Source organism: Henckelia pumila, unplaced genomic scaffold (assembly GCF_033568475.1).
Source record: "Henckelia pumila isolate YLH828 unplaced genomic scaffold, ASM3356847v2 CTG_601:::fragment_2:::debris, whole genome shotgun sequence".
Classification (NCBI taxonomy): Eukaryota; Viridiplantae; Streptophyta; class Magnoliopsida; order Lamiales; family Gesneriaceae; genus Henckelia; species Henckelia pumila.
The window spans coordinates 400,301-422,717 of NW_027331866.1; the positions used below are offsets into that span (position 1 = coordinate 400,301).

Sequence of the window (22,417 nt, forward strand, 5' to 3'; positions counted from 1 at the left end):
TCATATGCAGATCATACATTATATATACAGATACATACATATTAATATTATACATATCGATCGATCCCATGAACGATGAATGCACTATTCAATAAAACATTCATATATACCAATAGTACTTTTTTTTACGTACTCATATATTGGCCTAAGATAGGGAAAAAAGAAGAAAGTAAATAAATAAATAAATAAATAAAGCCAGCTAAAGGAAAACAATCCGTGAATGGTTAAATCTAAAATGGCCACAAGCTCATATATAGAGTACCCTACTGCATGCAAACAAACAAAAAATATATATATTGGTATGTGTTGTGAGTTATGGAACCAATGAATAATGAACCAACACCCAATATTCATAAGAACTTCCAACTGAAGTTCACGTGCTAGCTATATATGAACATCCACAATTGCATTCCATTGCTAAGATTTGATCGATTGATTGATTGTAGACACAAATTGAATCGAGGACATATATAATATAATTAATTAAGTAAGTAGTGCGATTTTAAACTTAATCAATTACATGTAAATGCTATATTAATATAATATACATAACATAAAATTTTATTAAACAAATTAATAGCTAGCTAGCTAGGATTCAATTTAAAATTTCAATATATATATATATATATATATATATATTAATTAAAAGACACAATATTTTCTTTATTTGGGTAGCTTTTGACATGTGGATGTGTTTTGATTTCAGATCATTCCTGCTGGTTAAGAAGACAAAGTACAAAATTGAAGCCCGTGAAGGGTTGCATGTGACCATAAAAAGGTGGTGTTATAATCAGTGTCTTTGTGTAACTTCTCGACCCATACACACTCACATGTCTTTCAGCCCTTTTGTGTAGCTCTAAATATTTTACCTTTTAATCATTCCATCCATAAAGAAGCATAAAATTCCTATTGCAGTTGCTAATAAATTCAACTGCTCTATACGTTGGTAAAACATACGATCGATTTTTTTAATTTATATAGCGTAATTCTTTTAATTGGTGTATACTTAAAATAAAAATATAATCTATTAAATATTCTAGCTAGCCAAAAGGTACCCTTGATATATAGCACTCGAAAATTGGCTTCCTTGTTATAATCCAATCTACTTTGCTAACATAACTATGTTTTAAAAATAATAAAAAAAGCATAATAATCTCGGATGCCATGATGAAATTGAAATTATTGACGAATTGTGCGAGGAGTACTGGTGCATGCTGTCCATAAAGAATTGGATGTACCTAGCTTGTGTGTTTATAATATAAAATGCTAACCAAAATTCACAGAAAGGAAAGCCCGCAATAAATACAAGAGAAAAAAAGGGGAATAATGTACAATTCTTTTCACATTCTTAAACAAATATTTGCTCGTCCCCGACACTTGTTTCCACTCCTCCCCAGCCCATAATACTACGCCACACCACCCCCACTGCCGCCGTAACCGCCGCCACACAAAATTATAAGTCAAATAAAATAAATATGGCTAGTTTTTGCTTCAACAAATCCATATTCTTGCTTATAATCTTTCTTCTATTTTGGCTTTCCCATATGGAAACATGCAAAGCAACAAGAGTAGGCAAGCACTGGAGGCAAAGTCCAAGTGCTGTCGCTTCTCTTTACAAGAAGAAAGGAAAAAAACATGGCCCCTATCATCACAATGGCAAGTCCGGTAAGTGGCCTCACAAACCTCATTCTCCACCTGTACCGGTACCACCACTACCGCCGCCGCCACCATCATCAGCACCAGCACAAATGCCGCCACCGCCAGCATCACCGGAAATACCACCGTCGGCAGCACGCCCAGTAATACCACCACTAGCTCCTCCTCCACTTCAACCACCAGCATTGCCTCCTACGCCCCCGGGACCGAAAGAAAGTCCACCAAACATAACTCCCCCACCAAAGAAAGGTGAGATTGCGCCTGTTTCTACTGTGTATGATGTCTTGGATTTTGGAGCCAAAGGCGACGGGACTTCAGATGACACCAAGGTACGTACTTAATTAACTTCATTATCTATAATCATGTTATTAGTTAAATTGTACTTTCGTTTTTTAAGATTTCCTTTCTTAATTATTATGAAAATTTTCCAGGTTTTTTAACCTAGCATTTGGAATTCATAAAACTATAGTAATTTTCATCCCATAACTCTAGACGAATTCCACGTCGTTTTAATCTGGAACATTTTTGATGTGATGATTTGTCACATATTCCAACCGTTTTTAAATTTAATCATATTCGTGGCATGCATTTCAAATAATGCATTTATGTATGTAACACGAAATCTGGAAAAATATTTATTGGTGGAGATGGATATATAATAAATCGATCTTGATAAACAAAGTCTAGCATATATAAAATAAGTGAAACATATTATTATGTTGATAATTGAAGCGCGCTATAAGTAAATTATATGCGCCAACATTTATATTTCATATGCGCTAGTAACTCACATCCACTCATGTTTTTAGCCTTTGTTATCTCTAAATTTTATATTTGTTGTTTTTATTTGTGGTCACATGAGGCCAACCATTAAAGGTGAACTTTGGTGAAAACACTATAAATCCATAATATGAGGACAAATAGGTACTTGTGACATTTCCAGCAGTACACTTTTAATAAGAAAAACTTATAAGAAAGCGTTATTTTTTAAAAAAATGCAGAATATTTTTTAAGGCAAAAGTCGTTCGATGAAGTAGGGACACAATAAAAGTGTCACGAGAATAGACAATAGAATCACAAAGGACCCACTCGAACGAATCTCGTTACGACAGTTTACATTAATGCTTCCAACTACACCACGTACCCAAAATTTAATATATGAAATTTTGAACGTAATTAATTCTTTTTTTTAAAAAAAAAAAAAAACAGTCCAACAAGGTAACTTGTTACGTACCCTCTGGTAATTTCAATATTAAGACATGATTATCAATTAGAAAAATGAATATTGCAGGCATTTCAAGCTGCTTGGGCTGCGGCTTGTAAGGTGGAAGCCTCAGTGATTAATGTGCCAGCAGACTATGTGTTCCTTGTAGGGCCCATTTCGTTTTCGGGTCCATACTGTCAACACAACATTGTTTTCCAGGTAACATATATACATTAGAAGTTCATTTCCTTTATTAGCAGAAAGTGAGCTAGCTAGGTAGCTAGGGTACATATCATTAATGATTTTTACTGTTGCAATAATTAATAGTTAGATGGAAAAATTGTTGCTCCCACGAGCTCAAGTCCCTGGGGATCGGGGCTTCTTCAATGGCTCGAATTCACAAAATTGGTCGGAATTACGATCAAGGGAAGTGGCACTATAGATGGAAATGGAGCTGTTTGGTGGCAATATTCTCCGTACGAGGATGATCCTACGGATGATCAGTCAAGACTCATAATCCCGATAAATGGCACCTTGGAACAAACTCAGCCTGCGCCTCAGGTAACATATTAATTGGATAACCCGAATGAGTACTGTTGAATCAGCTAATATATTACATAATTAACTCATACAAATCCTCGTATGTTTTTTGGATCATGACAGTGGATGAGCAGTTCACTTGGTTCCAAGATGCCAAACATAAAACCAACGGTAATCAAGCACGTACATTTACAAAATTAACGGTATTTAATTTATATTCTAGCTAGCTAATTGATATAAATTTGATCTACAGGCTCTTAGATTCTACGGAAGTTTCAATGTAACCGTGACTGGAATCACAATTCAAAACAGTCCTCAATGCCATCTAAAGTTCGACAATTGCGTGGGTGTGGCTGTGTACAATTTAAGCATCTCGTCCCCGGGCGACAGCCCAAACACCGACGGCATTCACCTTCAGAACTCCAAAGATGTGCTTATTCGCAGCTCCAATATTGGTTGTGGTACGTGTTCCTAGCTAGCTAGCTAGACTTCATAATAACTTATGATCTCTGCGGGTCAATGCATATTATAAAAATGCAATTCTATAAAGAATATGTAACTTTTGAATCATATAGCCAGCTAGGACAAATTTGTGATCCACTTTTATACAATCTTATCCTAGTGAGGATGGGGGCGCAGGGGAGGGGACCTAAGCCAACCACATACTAAAACTAAGCCACTCTGAATGGACACGTTTCGGCCATTGATTAGTCCAAGAGACTTGCTCTCCACGAGCTTTTGACCCCACTTTCGTAGACTTGTCATAATCTTTTTTTGTATTATATATATCAAATAAAAATACATCCCCAGAACTGTCCCCATCCTCGCGTAAGAGGAACCATATTTCTTGCTTATGCGGGGACCATACGTGACTCGTCTTCTTTAAATACTAACATTTAAACTAGTAGTATTTTTTGCTTAGAACTGATAATAATTGTTTAAAATGGGAGCTAGGTACAAGTTCTTTTTTAACCTAGCTAGCTAACGCCGTATTTAAAGATATATTCTAGCTTGATATATATATGAATTGAATTCCCTTACTAGTATAATCTAATTAATTTTTGTAGGACACAAAAATGATTTCTAGGTGCTATTTTAATTCTCCTCCATTCAGTCGAAAAATGGGTTGATTAATTTCCATGCAATTCAACTGTCCACCAAAATGGAAGTCCGTATATATATATATATATATGTTTGAATTAGCATATATATTTATAAATTGGTGAAAATGGATCACTAAAAACTATACGTTTGCGCATGCATTCAGGAGATGATTGCGTATCGATACAAACAGGATGCACCAATATATACGTGCACAACATCAACTGCGGACCAGGACATGGCATCAGCATCGGAGGTCTAGGAAAAGATAACACCAAAGCTTGCGTATCAAATGTCACCGTCCGAGATGTGTTCATGCAGAATACCATGAACGGTGTTAGAATAAAAACATGGCAGGTAAATTCAGATCAATCCCTGATCTAATTCATTGTGATCCTGAGAGTTGAAAACGTCGCAAATTTTAATTCTTGCTCAACACATATAATACAGGGGGGGTTAGGGTCGGTTCAAGGCGTACAATTCTCCAACATTCAAGTATCCGAGGTGCAACTTCCGATAGTCATCGACCAATACTATTGCGATAAAAGAAGCTGCAAGAATCAGACAACTGCGGTGGCTTTGTCGGGCATAAACTACGAGAATATAAGAGGAACGTATACGGTGAAACCGGTTCATTTCGCTTGCAGCGACAGCTTGCCTTGCACGGACGTGACGCTCACCAACATACAGCTTAAACCTCAACAAGAGACATACCACATGTACGATCCTTACTGTTGGCAAACATTCGGGAAGCTTCTTACTCCGACGTTTCCGCCGGTCGAATGTTTATTAGTCGGGAAGCCTTTGAGCAGTAGGATTCTGGGGGATGATGATTCTTGCTAAAGTCAATATTATATATAATGTTGCCTATGTAATTAATTAATTTTTTGGGGTTCTGGTTTGCTAGCCCAATTATCATCACCATTACATCGGTGAATGTATAATTATGGGTTTGATCTCTTGGTACATATATATAAAATAAAATAAAATGTTTTTATATAACGGGAGACATGCATGAAGACAAAATAAAAGTTTTGATTGAATTTCGCCAATTTTTTTTTAAGAAATTACACATTTAATTTTGTTACTGAAAATCTCTACGTAGCCACTATGTAGAACTAGTACATACAATCATTTTACATATTTATTGGATTTGAAAGAGTTCTTTCGGTATATTCTAATATATATATATAGACATGAATTTAAACGCCTCTTCGAAAAGGATCCGAATATAAATATATATAAACATGCATGAGTAGCGTACCAGCTGGATGGGGAAGAAGATTCTGCACGGCGATGCAACACATTAATTGTGATCGTTCCTAATCAATCATTCACGCCACATTATTTTAACTTGCATGATTACAGTTTGGTCACAATGTGCCAATATACGTTTAGGAAAAATTTCAAATTTGGTATTCCTGTGTACTGTTTGTCATTTTGCGAATTTGATCATTTATGTTTTAATATTTTAGTTTTAGACTTTTAGTCTTGCATGTTTCGGTTTTAGCAATTCGGTTCTTTTTACTCGAAAATGCTTACGTGGCACTGTACACGTCAGCTTCACATCAGTACTGAATTGGTGTCACGTCAGCGTCACGTCGAAAAAAAGACTAAATTGCCAAAAAAAAAAATGATAACGAACTAAAACTGAAATCTACAAATATAAAGGACTAAAATCGCAAAATGACAAAAATACAAGACTAAAAATATAATTTTTTCATACTTTTATATGGTCACAAGTTCACAACATATTAATAGAAATTAATATATTGTTGGAAAAATAAATAAATAAAATAGCATGGTTGGTTTTGAATGAGAATTTGATGCATCTTTTCTAGATGAAAGTTTGCATCCTTTCGGTCCGAAACATTGCATCTTTTTGGTCTGAACCAGTGCATCCTTTCGGTACAAAACATTGCATCCTTTCGGTCCGAATCATTGCATCCTTTCGGTCCGAATCAATGCATCCTTCCAACATCTATAAATAGATCACCCCACTTGCATTCATTCTCACTAATTCACTAATTCCGTTCTTCTCTTGTCTTGCATATAGAGTTCTAATCTCTCTCCCTTCTTTTGCTTAAAGAGTTTCTTAAAATACTTTGTGTTTGAAGTTCTTCGAGTTTGTAGTATTACTATTCGAGGTTGTCAGCGTTCTATCTTGGGAGACATTTTGCCCTAAACCCGTGAACACCTAGACGTGAAAAATCTGTCTTAAAGATAGAGAGTTAAACTCTCGGCTCGTTATATACTGTGTTGCTGCGTGCATGCTGTTGAAAGATTAATAACATATATATGATGCATCCTAGTTAACAAGAGGGCCCCGTGTTCTTTAATTTGTTCCCTCTAATCCAAAAAATACTCAAAGGCCCCCTCCACCCACCCCAAATAAAAAGACCTTTAGGGTAAATTTGTCTTTTTAAAGAATACTTAGCATGATCGTGTAAGTGTAGCACCAACATGTACACTAGAAAAAGACTAAACTTCTGTAACAAACATTCAACATAGAATTCCAAAATCTTAAAAAAACAAACAAAAAAAAAACATTTTTTAAAAAGAATATGAACTTCATATTTCGAACACAAGATCCGTATGCCCAATGAGTCAACTTTTCTTTGAAATATTGTATGTATGCTATTTGATTATTTACGTATACATATAATACATATTGTAATTAACAAGGCAAGAACGTACGTACGTATACGTATACACAAAATATTGATACGTACGTGGAAATTAAAGCTAACAAATACACATTAGATATATCCATCCACGCTTGCAATTAGATAATTAATTCCAATCGTAAACAAGCTAGCTATAGATTAACTACAATTGATACGTACGTGCCATAATACTACATATTCTCAAGTCTCCTGCAAAATAATACATTATTTTCTTCTTCTTCTTCTTCTTTTTCTGAGATTCCTAGTCTTTAATTTAATTTTATTTTTCGAATAAAAATTTCCTAGCTAGTATTTTTTTTTTTTTTTGAAAATTTTTTTCCTAGCTAGTCTTTATTACTCATAATTGAACTTGTGAATATAATTGTCCTTGTGCATCCACTTGATAAGGTGTCATATTGGAATTTGGAATTTTGTTCTGATATAAAGTTGTATATTCTGTCTTTTAGGGTCGGTTAGCTTGTTTTGGTGAATATTTTTCTCCTTTCTACTTGGGACATGTTTTAATTTGTGGCCAGCACAAGTGCCCACCCGGAATCTTAATTAGCTACATTATTTACTAATTAACAACATAAATATATAGTTAATATTATTGTTGTTGGCTCGTGTTACATGCGCGCGGGAGGTGTTATAACTTATAATTTAGGGAAAATTATCAATAAACTAGCTAGCTCGCTCCAAAATTTTCTGTACCATTTAATTTATAAGTATCGTTTAACTAATTGCAGTTTTTAGCCAAAAAATTAATTAAAAAAATTAAATCTTTATATACATAATCTCAAAGTACACGAATAATATTAATCTTGATTCAAATGCTTTAATTAATTTACTGGCCCCTGAGCTTAATTAGAAGATATGTAATATGTCGTTCTTTTAATTAATTGTTTCATGATGATGTTCGATTTCAAATTGAATACGACCTCGAGCTACTACATTATTTGTTTCCCCTTGTCTGATACTAAATGAACGGTGAGATGTAAAAAGCAAATAATATTCATTCATTCCTTCCCATGCACATCCCATATATTATGCTAAATAAAATAAGAAAATTTATATTCACATTTACAGAAAGGGTGGGGCAAAAAAAAAAAGAAAAAGAAAAGGGGAATCAATTATTAAAAAGAGAATAATATATAAATATCACATTTCAATTTGAATTTCATTTCAAGATCATCAACAATATTTCATTTGAGTTCTATTTAAACCGAACCAAAACGTAACCCCTGAAGCTCAGGAGCTAGCACGCACGAGACAAAATTAATTAGTAGGGTTTCCTAATTTATTTAAACCATACAAAAATAAATAAACCTCGAGTCATTGCATATAGATGGCACCCCAAGCCCCAGCCGACGACGTTTTGCCGGGGAAAATTCAAGGAGCACTGGATTCGAGCCACACGAAGCGAGCATACGTAACGTTTTTGGCTGGGAATGGTGACTATGTTAAAGGCGTGGTTGGATTGGCAAAGGGCTTAAGAAAGGTGAAAAGTGCTTACCCTTTGGTGGTTGCGATCTTGCCTGACGTGCCGGAGGAGCATCGGGAGATATTGAAGGAACAGGGCTGCATTGTCAAGGAGATCGAGCCCATTTACCCGCCGGAGAATCAGATTCAGTTCGCCATGGCTTATTATGTTATCAATTACTCTAAGCTTCGCATATGGAATGTGAGTATTTTATCTGATCTATATGCAATATAATTTCTGTGTTCGATTCGTCTCAGGTAGAATCTTATTATTAATATTCATGCATATATATGTACATGCGTCACAATTGTTTTCTATCGACCGACACATAGGACATATATATATATATATATATATATATATATATATATATATATATATATATATATATATATATACACTAGAAATTGCATAGTGTTGCACGTGACAACAATTTTATTTGATTGAGATCGATGTTATCAAATTTATAATATTTAGCTTTATTAAAATCAAGAGTTATAATTTTTACGGGCAAATTCAAACTTCAGTCGCTACGATTCAATATATAATTAGCTATTGAAGCGGAAATATTACATCTTTTAACTTTTTTTTGGTGATATTTTCGGTTTCCGTTCGACGTTTTTCTTGTAGTGATATTATATGTTTATACCTTGAGTTTGATTTATTTTTTAGCTAACAACTTTAAAGTAATAATATATGTTATATATTTATTAAAAAGCGTAATATATATATATATATATATATATATATATATATATATATATTCGTTAAAAACTATAAGATCAAGATATTTGTGTTTTACTAAAAGCTGTAGTTGGTAATAATTATGTAACTCAAATCTTTTAAATTGTAGAGCAGTTCAAACAAACACATGTTTCAATTGTTCAACCCAGGAGGAGGGCAATTATTGCACCCAAACAATCATCTTATCAAAAATTATGCTTTCAATCAATGTGAATCGAAATCATAACATTGGCTTTGATATTAATTGTACAACCAATGAATGTGTCTCACTTTATCAAAATTTATAGTTTATGGTAACAATATGACTCAAATATTTTAAACAATACAAAATTTCAATTAGCGTAATGTTTAGATTGCTATCAGAGACTATTATTGCACCATAACATAAACAATTTATGTTAAATGATAGTTTACGTATTATTGATTATTAAGTAAAAAACATTAATTTCTTTCAAAAAATAATTTTTTGATTCATTAACTTGTCCAAATTTGATTTTTAGTCCATTGAATTGTCAAATTTGGTTTTGGTGCACATAACTAGACGAAACCGACTTAATTTTATCAGCGGAGAATGTAGCACTATATATAACATATATGTTACATGAAGCTAAAAAAAACTCTTTATGATTGATAGAGAATGTAGCACTAAACATAAAGATCAGAAGGGTTTTGTTTAGAGTAATAAATGTTATGCACAAAATTAATTGGAGAATATTGGAATCTGAAATGACCTTGGTACTGGGTAGATTTCAACCTAGCATATGGGTAATACCTTAGTGATAGATATATCTAATGTCTCATGATTTTCCATGTCAACAATATATAATTAATTACGTCTATGCGTAAAAATACAAATATATCGTTGAATGCATGATTTGGATATTATCCATATGCTAGGATGTCATCTACCCGTTTAGGGAGCTTGCTAGCTCGATCACACGATAAACGTGTATAATTAATTGTACAAATTCGAGGTACGTACGTACTTTAATGATGCATGTCAATCCCTAAAAGACGTACACCACCAATGGAAATCTTTGGTCCCATTCAAGAAATTAAAATATAGTGGGAAATAATTAATTAAGCCAGTGAAAGAAGACAATAAACCCTTGACCACATGTATTTTGTTCAAGCTGCTAGAAGACCCTAAACGCGGATTCTGACTCGCTAATACGTAAAATTTAAAATCCTATCAATTCAATTAAGGGAATGGTGTGGTGTTTTATATACGTTAATAATTTCATTATTTGTTTTTTTTTTTCGAGTAAACATGTTTGAATGTTGGGGCCACATTTAAATCAAAAAGATTAAAATTGCAACAACAAAAAATAAATAAATAAAACAAAGTTGTTAGTGCGTGGATGAAAACTGAAAATCGATAATATATAAGATCAAATTTTAATTAGGAAGGGGAAAATACATGAACAATACCAAAATCGTAATTTTCCTTTTAATTAAATATGTCATTTGTATTGTAAGTAGCGTGTGATGCCCATATATATATCGAGGAACTGTACGGTTTTGGCAAGTAATTACTTCATGGCCACACGATAAATTTTGTGAACGTAACGTAAGATAAAATGGAATTTAATTAATTCATGGCCATAGCCATCAAAATTGAAATAATTTTCGATCGATGTGTAATATAATGATATATAGTTGACGGAGTACGGGAAGATGTTGTACCTGGATGCAGACATTCAAGTTTACGACAACATCGACCATCTCTTGGACGCACCGGACGGCTATTTGTATGCGGTAATGGACTGTTTCTGCGAGAAAACATGGAGCCACTCGAAACAATACTCCATTGGCTACTGCCAACAGGTTCCCAATAAGGTGACTTGGCCTGCTGAAATGGGCTCACCTCCGCCTCTCTATTTCAATGCCGGAATGTTCGTGTTCGAGCCTAGCCACATTACTTACCGCAACCTCCTCCAAACCCTGCCTATTACTCCTCCCACACCCTTTGCTGAACAGGTATATAATAATATATATATATATATAGAAAATACAATTTAATTTATTTATTAATTTGCAAGTTGCTAGCTAACAGTAAGTACTAACAGATTTTAATTATATATACTTGACAGGATTTCTTGAACATGTTCTTCAACAGCATCTACAAACCCATTCCAAATGTGTACAACCTTGTTCTAGCAAATCTATGGCGCCATCCTGAGAATGTTGAGCTTCAAAATATCAAAGTTGTTCACTATTGTGCTGCTGTAAGCATCATCACTACTACTTTCAAAACATATAAATATATCTTCAAACCAGAATATTCTTGATCGATCGTACGGTTCAGATTGATCGACGCTCTTTCTAATTTTCACTCATTAATATATATATATAGGGATCAAAACCATGGAGGTATACTGGTGTAGAAGACAACATGGACAGAGAAGACATCAAAATGCTCGTCAAAAAATGGTGGGACATTTACGACGATCCAATATCCCTCGATTACAAACCCGACAACGCTACTGTTACAGAAGATCAAGAGATCAGCTTCTCCAAGCCACCGTCGCTTCTGGCCGCCGCCATGCCTGAGCCGGCTGCATTTTATATCCCAGCACCATCTGCTGCTTAAAAATAAATTTGGTCGTAAATCTATATGGTTTTTGTAGGCCACTTGGTGTGCATGTCATGGAACAAAATGTTATATATATGGGTTTATATTATTATTTATTATATAATGTTTGGTGCTGTTTGTTTTTAAATTGTACCCTAACGCATGCGGTTGAGGAATGTAAAATTTCCTTGTGTAATTTATATATATAAGAATTATAGCCTTTAATGAACTTGTTCTTTTTTTTTTAAGTTCCTTTAATTCGTTTTCATGTTTAAAGTTCATCAACCAATTCGATAGGCTTTTGTTTATTTGTGACATTTTTAGTGAAACGTGTGGATATATGGTATATTTGGGTTTTTACTAAATCACTCCGGCCCATTATAGAAATGGGCTTAGAAACCCATTGGTATAATGAACGGATGGCCCATTTGGTGATCAATAATAAAGTATAAAATTCGTGATTAGGCTGCTACCATTATGGTGGTGGGTTGGTCAACTCGTTAGCTTTCACGTGGTCTTCAGTCTCGGGTTCAAAAATTTTGTCCAAGTTATCCGCATTTGAGAGTTGGTGTGGTGTGCCACCATTTTAATGGAACAAACTTGGCATTATTGGAAGTTTCCTTCCCCTTGTGTCAATAATTTGGACTTTAATTTATGTTCTTTAATATTTTAAAATCTTATTCAATTGACGAATGTACGTATTAAAATAATTGCAAACATATCTACTTGTTTGATTCTTCTTGTTATTAGGGGAAAAAAAAAAAAGAAAAACAAAACACAAGTAAACAATTCATTGTTGCCCATCTAAATTCAATGTAAGCTGATAATGGGATAATTCAAACAATGACTCTGCTGGTCTCTAATCCAACATCGACCACAATATAAGGTTTCATTTGGCTCTTCCGGCTTGTAATAAATGCTACAACGATTGGTCAAGTAACATCACCTCTCCTAAATTTGAGAGAAGTCGTCACGTACGGGTTCTAAAGTTTAGAATCTAAACCCACGAGAACCCCTTAGTAAAAAAAAAATTAAAAAGAAATACAAGATTGATTAGGAAACATATATCCTATATGATAATTTACACTCTTTCGTGACAACCAAAAGAAAGGGGAAAAGAAAGCAAAAAACTAACAGGAGTAATGTAAATATACACCACCAATTCAACGTTAATTAACATTTTCTTGTGGCTATTTCGCTCAATTGAAACATCATAATATATATATATATATATATATATATATATATAATTAATTGATTGGTACATTTACCGCATATATCTAACAAAGGCAGAACAACGATTAGATTCGTTTCGCATGCAAAATATACAGAATACAAAAGAATTTGAGATTTCTAATTAAGATTTTTTTAAAAAAAAAAAAAAAAAAAGAAATGGAAAATACGATTAATAATATGTAGTCTCAATAAGGATGCAGGTTTTTAGTGAGGCCGGTGTTAACATTAGTGAAGAAACCCATCAACTCCGGTCGATAAGGTAAATACGACCGCCGCTTCTGATCTCCGTCTTTAGCTTTGCTCCTCAAATACACTTCATGAGCTGACAACGACGCCGTTTTGCCCTTCTTGACTTTATTGACCGGCGCGTGGGAATTGTCGTTCAAGAACACAAAAGCGTCCCTTCCGTCGCTATTACTCCTGCCCAATAAATCTTTGAACCTCCATATTTTCGAAAACCCCGTCGAGTTGCTCTTCTTGCACACCTCCGGCGAAACCTCCACCGCCTTCCTCTCTTCCTCTCCGCCATGATCATTTGTTTCCACGAAAATCTTCTTCACCGGAGGCTTCTTCGGCAAGCTGGCATCGTAGAAATTCCGGTCGAACAAGGGGAAGATCGGCTTGATCTGGCCGTTGATGAACGCATCCTCCGCCGCTATCGGCGACGTCGCATCAGCTCCTGATCCACATGTGAAGGAAAACTCTTCAACATCATCATCAATATCTTTTGAAGTCATGAAATCAAGCTGTTGCTTGTAGTAATCTTTGGTTTCCAAATCTGAATCTTGATCTGGGCTATGCTTTTCTTCAAAGCTTCCCTGCATCATATCATATGGGATTTGTATGAAGCTTTAATTTGTGATTTAATTTGGAGAGATATGGGATTTGTATGAATGATGTTTGTATCACTTTATTTATAATAATACGATACGATGATGGTAGGAGTCTCGTTGATGGTAAGAAATTTTGTTTTACCTTTATTTACTCATAAATTGTCACGAACAAACGAGCATAATAATATAATATCTATAAAATAATAACTTATTAATATGAGTTGCATTATTTTTATTAATATTTAATACTTGTATGGGTCAAACATTGAACATATTTAAGAAAATAAAATTCAATACGTGTAAAAGTTTATTACTACTGCTTAACTTTTTACAACTTTTGTTTGGGTAAGAAGAGAAAATGAGACGAGAAAGTGCGTGGAAATTACGGGAGATGAAAAAACATGATTGCGCGTACACGTAATTATTTATAGTATAATGCCAAAGGTACAAAAAATATTGTGTACAATGATATTTACGATAATTATATCGTGATATTTGTTATTTTATTGCGATATTTTGTATTCAATTTATCGTGAAATTTTGATATATTTAATTTTTATATTGTGTTGTAAGATTTGTTGTACAAAATTGGTTGTACATGTAGTATTGTTCTTATATATATATATATATATTCATTAATACTTTGACCTGGTGTAAAGTTTCGGGGAAAATAATGTATGAACAGATGATACGTGCGTATAGTTGCCCACGAGCAAGAATCGGGATATTCATTTGCTACTTTATTTTATTTGGGTATTATAAATTTATTGTAAAAGAAAACTTTTCATCAAAATTGGAAGAAATTCAGTGGATATTTTTTTTTTTTAAAAAAAATAACCAAATGTACGTGCAACATTATATTATATTAGCATTGATTTTTTTTTATTTTTTTTTAAATACACGTATTGTTTTTTTTTTTTTTTCAAAAATAAATTGAACTGATATTTGATTTCATGAGAGTGTAACACGTTTATATAATATAAAAATAAAAGAAATTGGAAATAATTTTACGGATTGGAAACCTACCAACTCTAGTACTCTAGTTAGTGTGGGGGAGGGGGAGGGGAAATCCACTTGGATTAAAGTGTTTTTTAGCTCCCAACGGGGCGAGTGTGGGTAAACTCGAGATACCTCGCCTATTTCTTTGAACTCGTCTCGCTCCGCGAATTTGATGGGTCCAATTCGAATTAGATCTTTTATACTGTGTTTGGTTCTTTCAAAATTTGGATTTGAATTTGAAATTGGAATTGAAACTAGATTTGTAAATTCATGAATTTAAAATTTCATTTGGTGTTTGGATATAAAATTTAAAAATGGTATTTACAAATCCATTTCTTGTTGGGAGAAATATGAATTTGGATTTGAAATTTAAAATTATACTAAACTTTTCATTACAAACTCTTTTCATACCAAAACTTCTAAAGTTTAAAAATTAAAATTTATTCTATATTAATTGTGTCGAAAATTCAGAAAATAATAAATCATGTTCACGTGAAATAAAAAATATAAGTCATACAATAAAATTTGAAAATTTGAAGTTCAATAAATTGTCTCTTTTAAAAAACCAAATGGAATCTAAAACAACAATATATTTGTCAACAAATCCAATAAAATCCTAACTTTTATTTAGAAAATTATGCAATATTTTATCCTAAGATGAGTTGTCCATTATCAATTCACCCAACGACGACGAGCAGGATGTGAAATCCCCAAGAAAAGATTGGTTGCATTTGGATTTGACACAAGAAAATCACTTGCTGCAAAAACAAAATCTTCATCTACTTCTTCAAGTTTTGTTAGTTCAGTGTATATCTCGTCACACCGACGCTTGTTTTGTTCATTGACATCCATCACCTTAGCCATTTGTGAGATCGTATTGTTTAATGTATCAAACCTCTCGTTCAATTTATTTCATCAAACTTTGACATTTTTTTCTTGTCAATTTTAGAAATATTAGTTGTGGACGATGAATGAGGAATAGACATTTGATCAAAATTCTCTTCTTCAAAATCCTCCAAAGTTTCTAAATGTTCATGTTGCTGAGCTACCAACCGATCAATATCTTCTATTTTTGAAGATTCTCCACCGCTAGGCTCTTTTCCATCTCTTGCCTAACGACGTGTCTTCTCTTTACCAGTTTCTTCTCCTTTTTCGTTAGCTCTATATTTTTCAAATATTTCTCGCAGCACAACAAAATTAGGGATTGCAATATTTTATTTCTGACATGTTTAGCATCATGATATACCTAATTACATTATGTTTTATTTTTAATACAATAATAACTGAAAAACGATACAAACACTTGAACAATACTGACCGGTGTTCCTCTGTACAACGAGTCATGGAAATAAAATCTGCGTAAGCTTTTTGACTTGCTTTTATCGACTTTCTGGGAAAACAAAAATAAAGGAGTCAAAGATAACAAATAAAACTGTTGAAAAATATTATTATTATTAATATTATGTTGAATATTGAATGTTGAATGTTGAATATTGAGTTGTAAAATATGAAAAATTAGTGTGTGATGATGTAGATGATGATGTATTTATTTTTGGACTAATCTCAAATGTGGATCTATAAATAGGTCTTCATTTGTGATGAAAAATACAATTGAATTGAGAGAAAAATATTTGTGAAGTGTAGAGTTTGATATATTTTGAGTTTTTGAGTTTTTACTTTTTACCATAAATTTTTACTTTTTCACAACACGTTATCAGCACGATCGCTCGAAGATTTCCGACGCTCCAAAACACAAAGAGAAGATAAAAATATTCAACATTGCCACCATGTCAAATTTGGCAAATATTGAATTCGTTGCGCTCGATATCACTGGAAAGAATTATATGCCATGGACTCTCGATGTAGAGATGCATCTTGAGTCATTGGGTCTAAGTGATACCATAAAAGAAAATAATATATCATCCTCACAAGAAAAGGCAAAGTCTATGATTTTCTTGCGTAGACATCTTGATGAAGGATTGAAATGTGAGTATCTCACAGAAAAAGACCCAATGATTTTATGGAAAGGGCTGAAAGAAAGATTTGAGCATATAAGGGAAGTTATACTTCCGACCGCCCATGATGAATGGAATTCGTTGAGAATCCAAGACTTTAAAAAAATCAGTGATTATAATTCAGCGATGTATCGAATAGTCTCACAATTGAAATTCTGTGGACTTGAAGTCACAGAGATGGAAATGCTTGAGAAAACATTTTCCACTTTTCACGCATCGAATATAACTCTACAACAACAGTATAGAGTGCGTGGATTTTCGAGATATTCCGAACTAATCGCATGTCTTCTTGTGGCGGAAAAGAACAACGAATTGTTAATAAGAAATCATCAATCCCGACCCACTGGATCAACGGCATTTCCTGAAGCAAATGTCGTAATGAAAAATGAAAACCAAAATCAAAGACATAGACCAGAATTTGGTCGTGGACGAGGTCGAGGAAGTGGGCGTGGGCATGGACGTGGACGTGGACGTAAAAATTATCGCGGTCGTGGTCGTGGCCGTGGAAATGAAAATAATCGAGATAGTTATTTCAATAACTCATCTCAAAAGAATGTCATGAACCACCCACCAAAAAGGCAGCATGAAAATACGAGTGAAAATAAAAATCACTCAAAAAGATCTAAGAGTGTTTGTTATAGATGTGGCACTCCAGGACATTGGTCACATATTTGTCGAACCCCTGAGCACCTATGTAAACTCTATAAAGAATCGACAAAGGGGAAAGGAAAAGAGACCAATTTTGTTGAAAATAGTGACCATTTAATTGGTTCAACTAGTTTCAATGCTGCAGATTTTTTGAATGATTTCGAAGACATTGATTAAAAGATTGGTGGGATTAGATTGTAACAAATTTGTATTTTTATGCATTCTTGTATTATAAAGCATGTTATATTTTGCATTTGTATTGTACTTAATTTTTCTTTATTGCATTTTTGTGAAGTTTGATATGGAAAATGCTATGAGCAAACATGGAAATAATATCATGGAAATTTGCATACCAGATAGTGGTACAACGCACACTATTCTGCGAGATAAAAGATATTTCTTGGAAATAAAACCAACAAAAGCAATGGTGAATACCATATCAGGTCTTGTAAACTTGATTGAAGGTTGTGGTAAAGCACAATTTTTGTTACCAAATGGTACAAAATTTCTGATAAATGATGCTTTATATTCACCACAATCGAAAAGAAATTTGTTGAGTTTTAATGACATATATTCTCATGGATATGATACTGAGATGATAACTGATGGAAATCAGAAATATATGTGTCTTACCACATATAAATCAGGAAAGAAATATGTGGTTGAAAAATTATCAATGCTCCCTACTGGATTGCATTATACACATATAAGGCCAATCGAATCAAATATGGTGGTTAATAGTTCTTCAATATTAATCAATTGACATGATCGATTGGGACATCCTGGTTCAATAATGATGCGAAGAATTATTGAAAATACGCATGGCCATCCATTGAAAGACGAGAAGATCTTTCAGAATAATAAGTTTCAATGTATAGCATGTTCTCTTGGAAAACTTATTATAAGACCATTGCCAGCTAAAATCCAAACAGAATCACCCATATTTCTTGAACGCATTCAGGGTGATATTTGTGGGCCAATTCATCCACCATGTAGACCATTTCGATATTTTATGGTATTAATCGATGCCTCTAGCAGATGGTCACATGTATGCTTATTGTCAACTCGGAATGTGGCATTTGCAAGATTAATAGCTCAAATAATAAAATTGCGGAATCAATTTCCCGATTATACAATCAAGAAAATAAGACTTGATAATGCTGGAGAATTTACTTCCCAAACTTTCAATGACTATTGTATGTCAATGGGAATTACTGTTGAACATCCTGTTGCTCATGTTCATACACAGAATGAATTAGCTGAATCATTGATTAAACGTCTACAACTGATTTCTAGACCAATGATTATGAGAACAAAACTCCCTATTTCTATATGAGGACATGCAATTTTACATGTTGCGGCATTAATTCGCATCAGACCAAGTGCATATAATAAATTCTCCCCATTGCAGCTTGCATTTGGTAAAGAACCAAATATTTCTCATCTGAGAATTTTTGGATGTATGGTGTATGTGCCTATTGCACCACCTCAACGATCAAAAATGGGTCCACAAAGAAAAATCGGTATTTATATCGGTTATGATAGTCCATCAATCATTCGATATCTTGAGCCTCAGACAGGCGATGTGTTTACAGCACGTTTTGCTGATTGTCATTTTAATGAAGAAATCTTCCCAATGTTAGGGGGAGAAAATAAACACATCGAAAAAGAAATCACATGGTATGTACCATCATTGTTACATTTGGATCCAAGGACCAAACAATGTGAGAAAGATGTACAGCAAATTGTGCACTTGCAAAGAATTGCAAATCAAATGCCAGATGCATTTGCAGACACAAAAGGGGTAACAAAATCATATATACATGTTGTAAATGCCCCTGCTCGAATTGATATTCCAAAGAAACAAATTGAAGACACTCATGATGTCATAAAACGCTTGAAGCGTGGAAGGCCAGTCGGTTCCAAGGATAAAAATCCTCGGAAAAGAAAAGGCATAGAGAAACACGATGATCATAAAATAGAAAATGGTGTTCCAGAAGAAATACCTGATGATGAAAATGTTCTGTCAGAACCACAAACTGACGAGAATCGTGAAATCTCTATCAATTATATTAATACTGGAAAAATATGGAACCGAAAAGATATAGAAGATATTGATGAGATATTTTCTTATAATGTGGCATGTAACATCATAAATGAAAACGAGGATCATGAACCAAAAACCTTTGGTGAATGTAAAATTCGTCATGATTGGGCAAAATGGAAAGATGTCATCCAGGTTGAATTGGATTCGCTAAATAAACGTAATGTTTTTGGACCTATAGTCCCCACACCTGAAGGTGTAAAACCTGTTGGATACAAATGGGTTTTTATTCGAAAGCGAAATGAGAAAAATGAAATAGTAAGATATAAAGCTAGACTTGTTGCACAAGGTTTTTCTCAAAGGCCTAAAATTGATTATGAAGAAACGTATTCTCCTGTTATGGATGCAATTACGTTTCGATATTTGATTAGTTTGGCAGTGTCTGAAAATTTGAAAATGTGTCTGATGGATGTTGTTACGGCTTACTTATACGGATCACTTGATAGTGATATATACATGTAAATCCCTGAAGGATTTAAAATGCCTGAAGCACAAAGTTCAAAACCCGGAGAATTTTATTCTGTAAAATTGCAAAGATCATTTTATATGGATTAAAGCAATCCGGCCGAATGTGGTATAATCGGCTAAGTGAGCACTTGATGAAAAAGGGATATGTAAATGATCCAATATGCCCTTGTGTTTTCATCAAGAAAACAACATCCGGATGTGTAATTATTGCTGTATATGTTGATGATTTAAACATCATTGGAACGAATAAAGAAATTCAAGAAGTTATGATGTACTTGAAGGAAGAATTCGAAATGAAGGATCTTGGAAAAACCAAGTATTGTCTGGGTTTGCAAATCGAACAAAAAGAATGTGAAATTTTTGTTCACCAGACAAATTATACAGAAAAGATTCTTAAACGTTTTAATATGGATAAATCAAATCCATTAAGTACTCCAATGGTTGTAAGATCATTAAACATAGAAAAGGATCCATTCCGTCCATGTGGAGATGATGAAGTTATTCTTGGTCCAGAAGTACCATATCTAAGTGCCATTGGTGCCCTTATGTATCTTGCAAATTGCACTAGACCTGATATATCTTTTGCTGTAACTTTTTTGGCAAGATTCAGTTCATATCCAACAAAGAGGCACTGGAACGGAATTAAACATATATTTCGTTATCTACGAGGAACAACAGATTTGGGATTTTTGTACTCAAAAGACACCAATCAAAGTATCATTGGTTATGCTGATGCTGAATATTTATCTGATCCACATAAGGCACGTTCTCAAACCGGATATGTATTTACTCGTGGAGCACCGCAATTTCTTGGCGTTCACAGAAACAAACACTCGTAACAACTTCATCAAATCATGCTGAGATTATTGCGCTACATGAAGCAAGCCGTGAATGTGTTTGGCTAAAATCAATGACACAACATATCCAAACTTCTTGTGGATTATCAGTAGACAAGAAGCCTGTGACGTTGTATGAAGACAATGCTGCATGTATTTCTCAAATGAAAGAAGGATACATCAAAAGTGACAGAACAAAACATATACCCCCAAAGTTCTTTGCCTACACTCAAGAGCTTGAGAAGAATAAAGATATTGATATCTGTTACATTCAATCAAGTGAGAACTCATCAGATCTCTTCACAAAGGCACTTCCCACGACGATATTCAGAAAGCATATATACAACATTGGGATGCGCAATCTGCGGAATATGTGAAGAATCACTCATGTTAACATGAGGGGGAGTTTACGTGGCTGCACTCTTTTTTCCTTACTATGGTTTTTATCCCACTGGATTTTTCCTAGTAAGGTTTTTAACGAGGCAGTATAAAACACGTAATGAAGACAATCATCATATCACGATCATCATCACAAGGGGAAGTGTTGAAAAATATTATTATTATTAATATTATGTTGAATATTGAATGTTGAATGTTGAATATTGAGTTGTAAAATGTGGAAAATTAGTGTGTGATGATGTAGATGATGATGTATTTATTTTTGGACTAATCTCAAATGTGGATCTATAAATAGGTCTTCATTTGTGATGAAAAATACAATTGAATTGAGAGAAAAATATTTGTGAAGTGTAGAGTTTGATATATTTTGAGTTTTGGAGTTTTTACTTTTTACCATAAATTTTTACTTTTTCACAACAAAAACAAAAATATTTGCTGGTGATTTTGGTTTTTCCAAATCCAAATCCCATGAAATCTTATTAACTTTCATAGGATTTGGTTACGTTGACAAAAATTCCATCAAATCCCGAGAATTCCCAACCAAATCAGAATTATTTTTTTTAAGTTGCTTATCCAAACACTAAAAAGGGAATTTTGAAATTCAAATCCGGTAAAATCCATTCAAATTCGGGTTGCCAAACAGTCTGTTAGACTCATCAGAAATTAAATAATTTTAAATTTATTAAATTAAAAAATTTGAAAGTTTTAAAATTAACAAAAATAATTAAATTTAATTTCAAATATATTTATTCTTATCTTACTATATTATTAAAGTAGAGACCCTCTAATTAACAAAATTTTAATTAATTGATGAAACTTGATTTGAAATTATCATTATCTCATAACTTAATTTTCAATAAAACCAAAATTATTTGGCAAAATAATCATTTTATATGGTTTTCTCTTTTCTAGC

The 22,417-nt window shown here is 33.4% G+C and overlaps 2 protein-coding genes across 2 annotated transcripts; both read left to right on the forward strand.

The window, feature by feature from the left end:
- Positions 1-1,305: 1,305 nt before the first annotated feature.
- LOC140873443 (polygalacturonase At1g48100-like) lies at positions 1,306-5,522 on the forward strand. The gene is made up of 7 exons (XM_073276551.1): positions 1,306-1,985; positions 2,948-3,079; positions 3,188-3,421; positions 3,524-3,571; positions 3,654-3,861; positions 4,668-4,858; positions 4,952-5,522. The coding sequence occupies exons 1-7, from the start codon at positions 1,476-1,478 to the stop codon at positions 5,342-5,344; spliced, it is 1,716 nt and encodes a 571-aa protein (XP_073132652.1). The 5' UTR covers positions 1,306-1,475; the 3' UTR covers positions 5,345-5,522.
- Positions 5,523-8,414: 2,892 nt separating this feature from the next.
- On the forward strand, positions 8,415-12,164 carry LOC140873463 (galactinol synthase 1-like). Its single transcript, XM_073276582.1, has 4 exons — positions 8,415-8,848; positions 11,051-11,371; positions 11,485-11,619; positions 11,748-12,164. Exons 1-4 carry the CDS (start codon positions 8,513-8,515, stop codon positions 11,982-11,984), a joined length of 1,029 nt encoding a protein of 342 aa, XP_073132683.1. The 5' UTR covers positions 8,415-8,512; the 3' UTR covers positions 11,985-12,164.
- Positions 12,165-22,417: the final 10,253 nt, after the last annotated feature.

Excerpts from the sequence above, each read along its gene's own strand:
- LOC140873443 (XM_073276551.1), top strand. The coding sequence starts at position 1,476 with ATGGCTAGTTTTTGCTTCAACAAATCCATATTCTTGCTTATAATCTTT. Across the intron at positions 3,572-3,653 it reads TGCCAAACATAAAACCAACG|GCTCTTAGATTCTACGGAAG; the intron begins GTAATCAAGCAC and ends TTTGATCTACAG. Across the intron at positions 3,862-4,667 it reads CAGCTCCAATATTGGTTGTG|GAGATGATTGCGTATCGATA; the intron begins GTACGTGTTCCT and ends GCATGCATTCAG.
- LOC140873463 (XM_073276582.1), top strand. The coding sequence starts at position 8,513 with ATGGCACCCCAAGCCCCAGCCGACGACGTTTTGCCGGGGAAAATTCAA. Across the intron at positions 8,849-11,050 it reads CTAAGCTTCGCATATGGAAT|TTGACGGAGTACGGGAAGAT; the intron begins GTGAGTATTTTA and ends AATGATATATAG. Across the intron at positions 11,620-11,747 it reads TTGTTCACTATTGTGCTGCT|GGATCAAAACCATGGAGGTA; the intron begins GTAAGCATCATC and ends ATATATATATAG.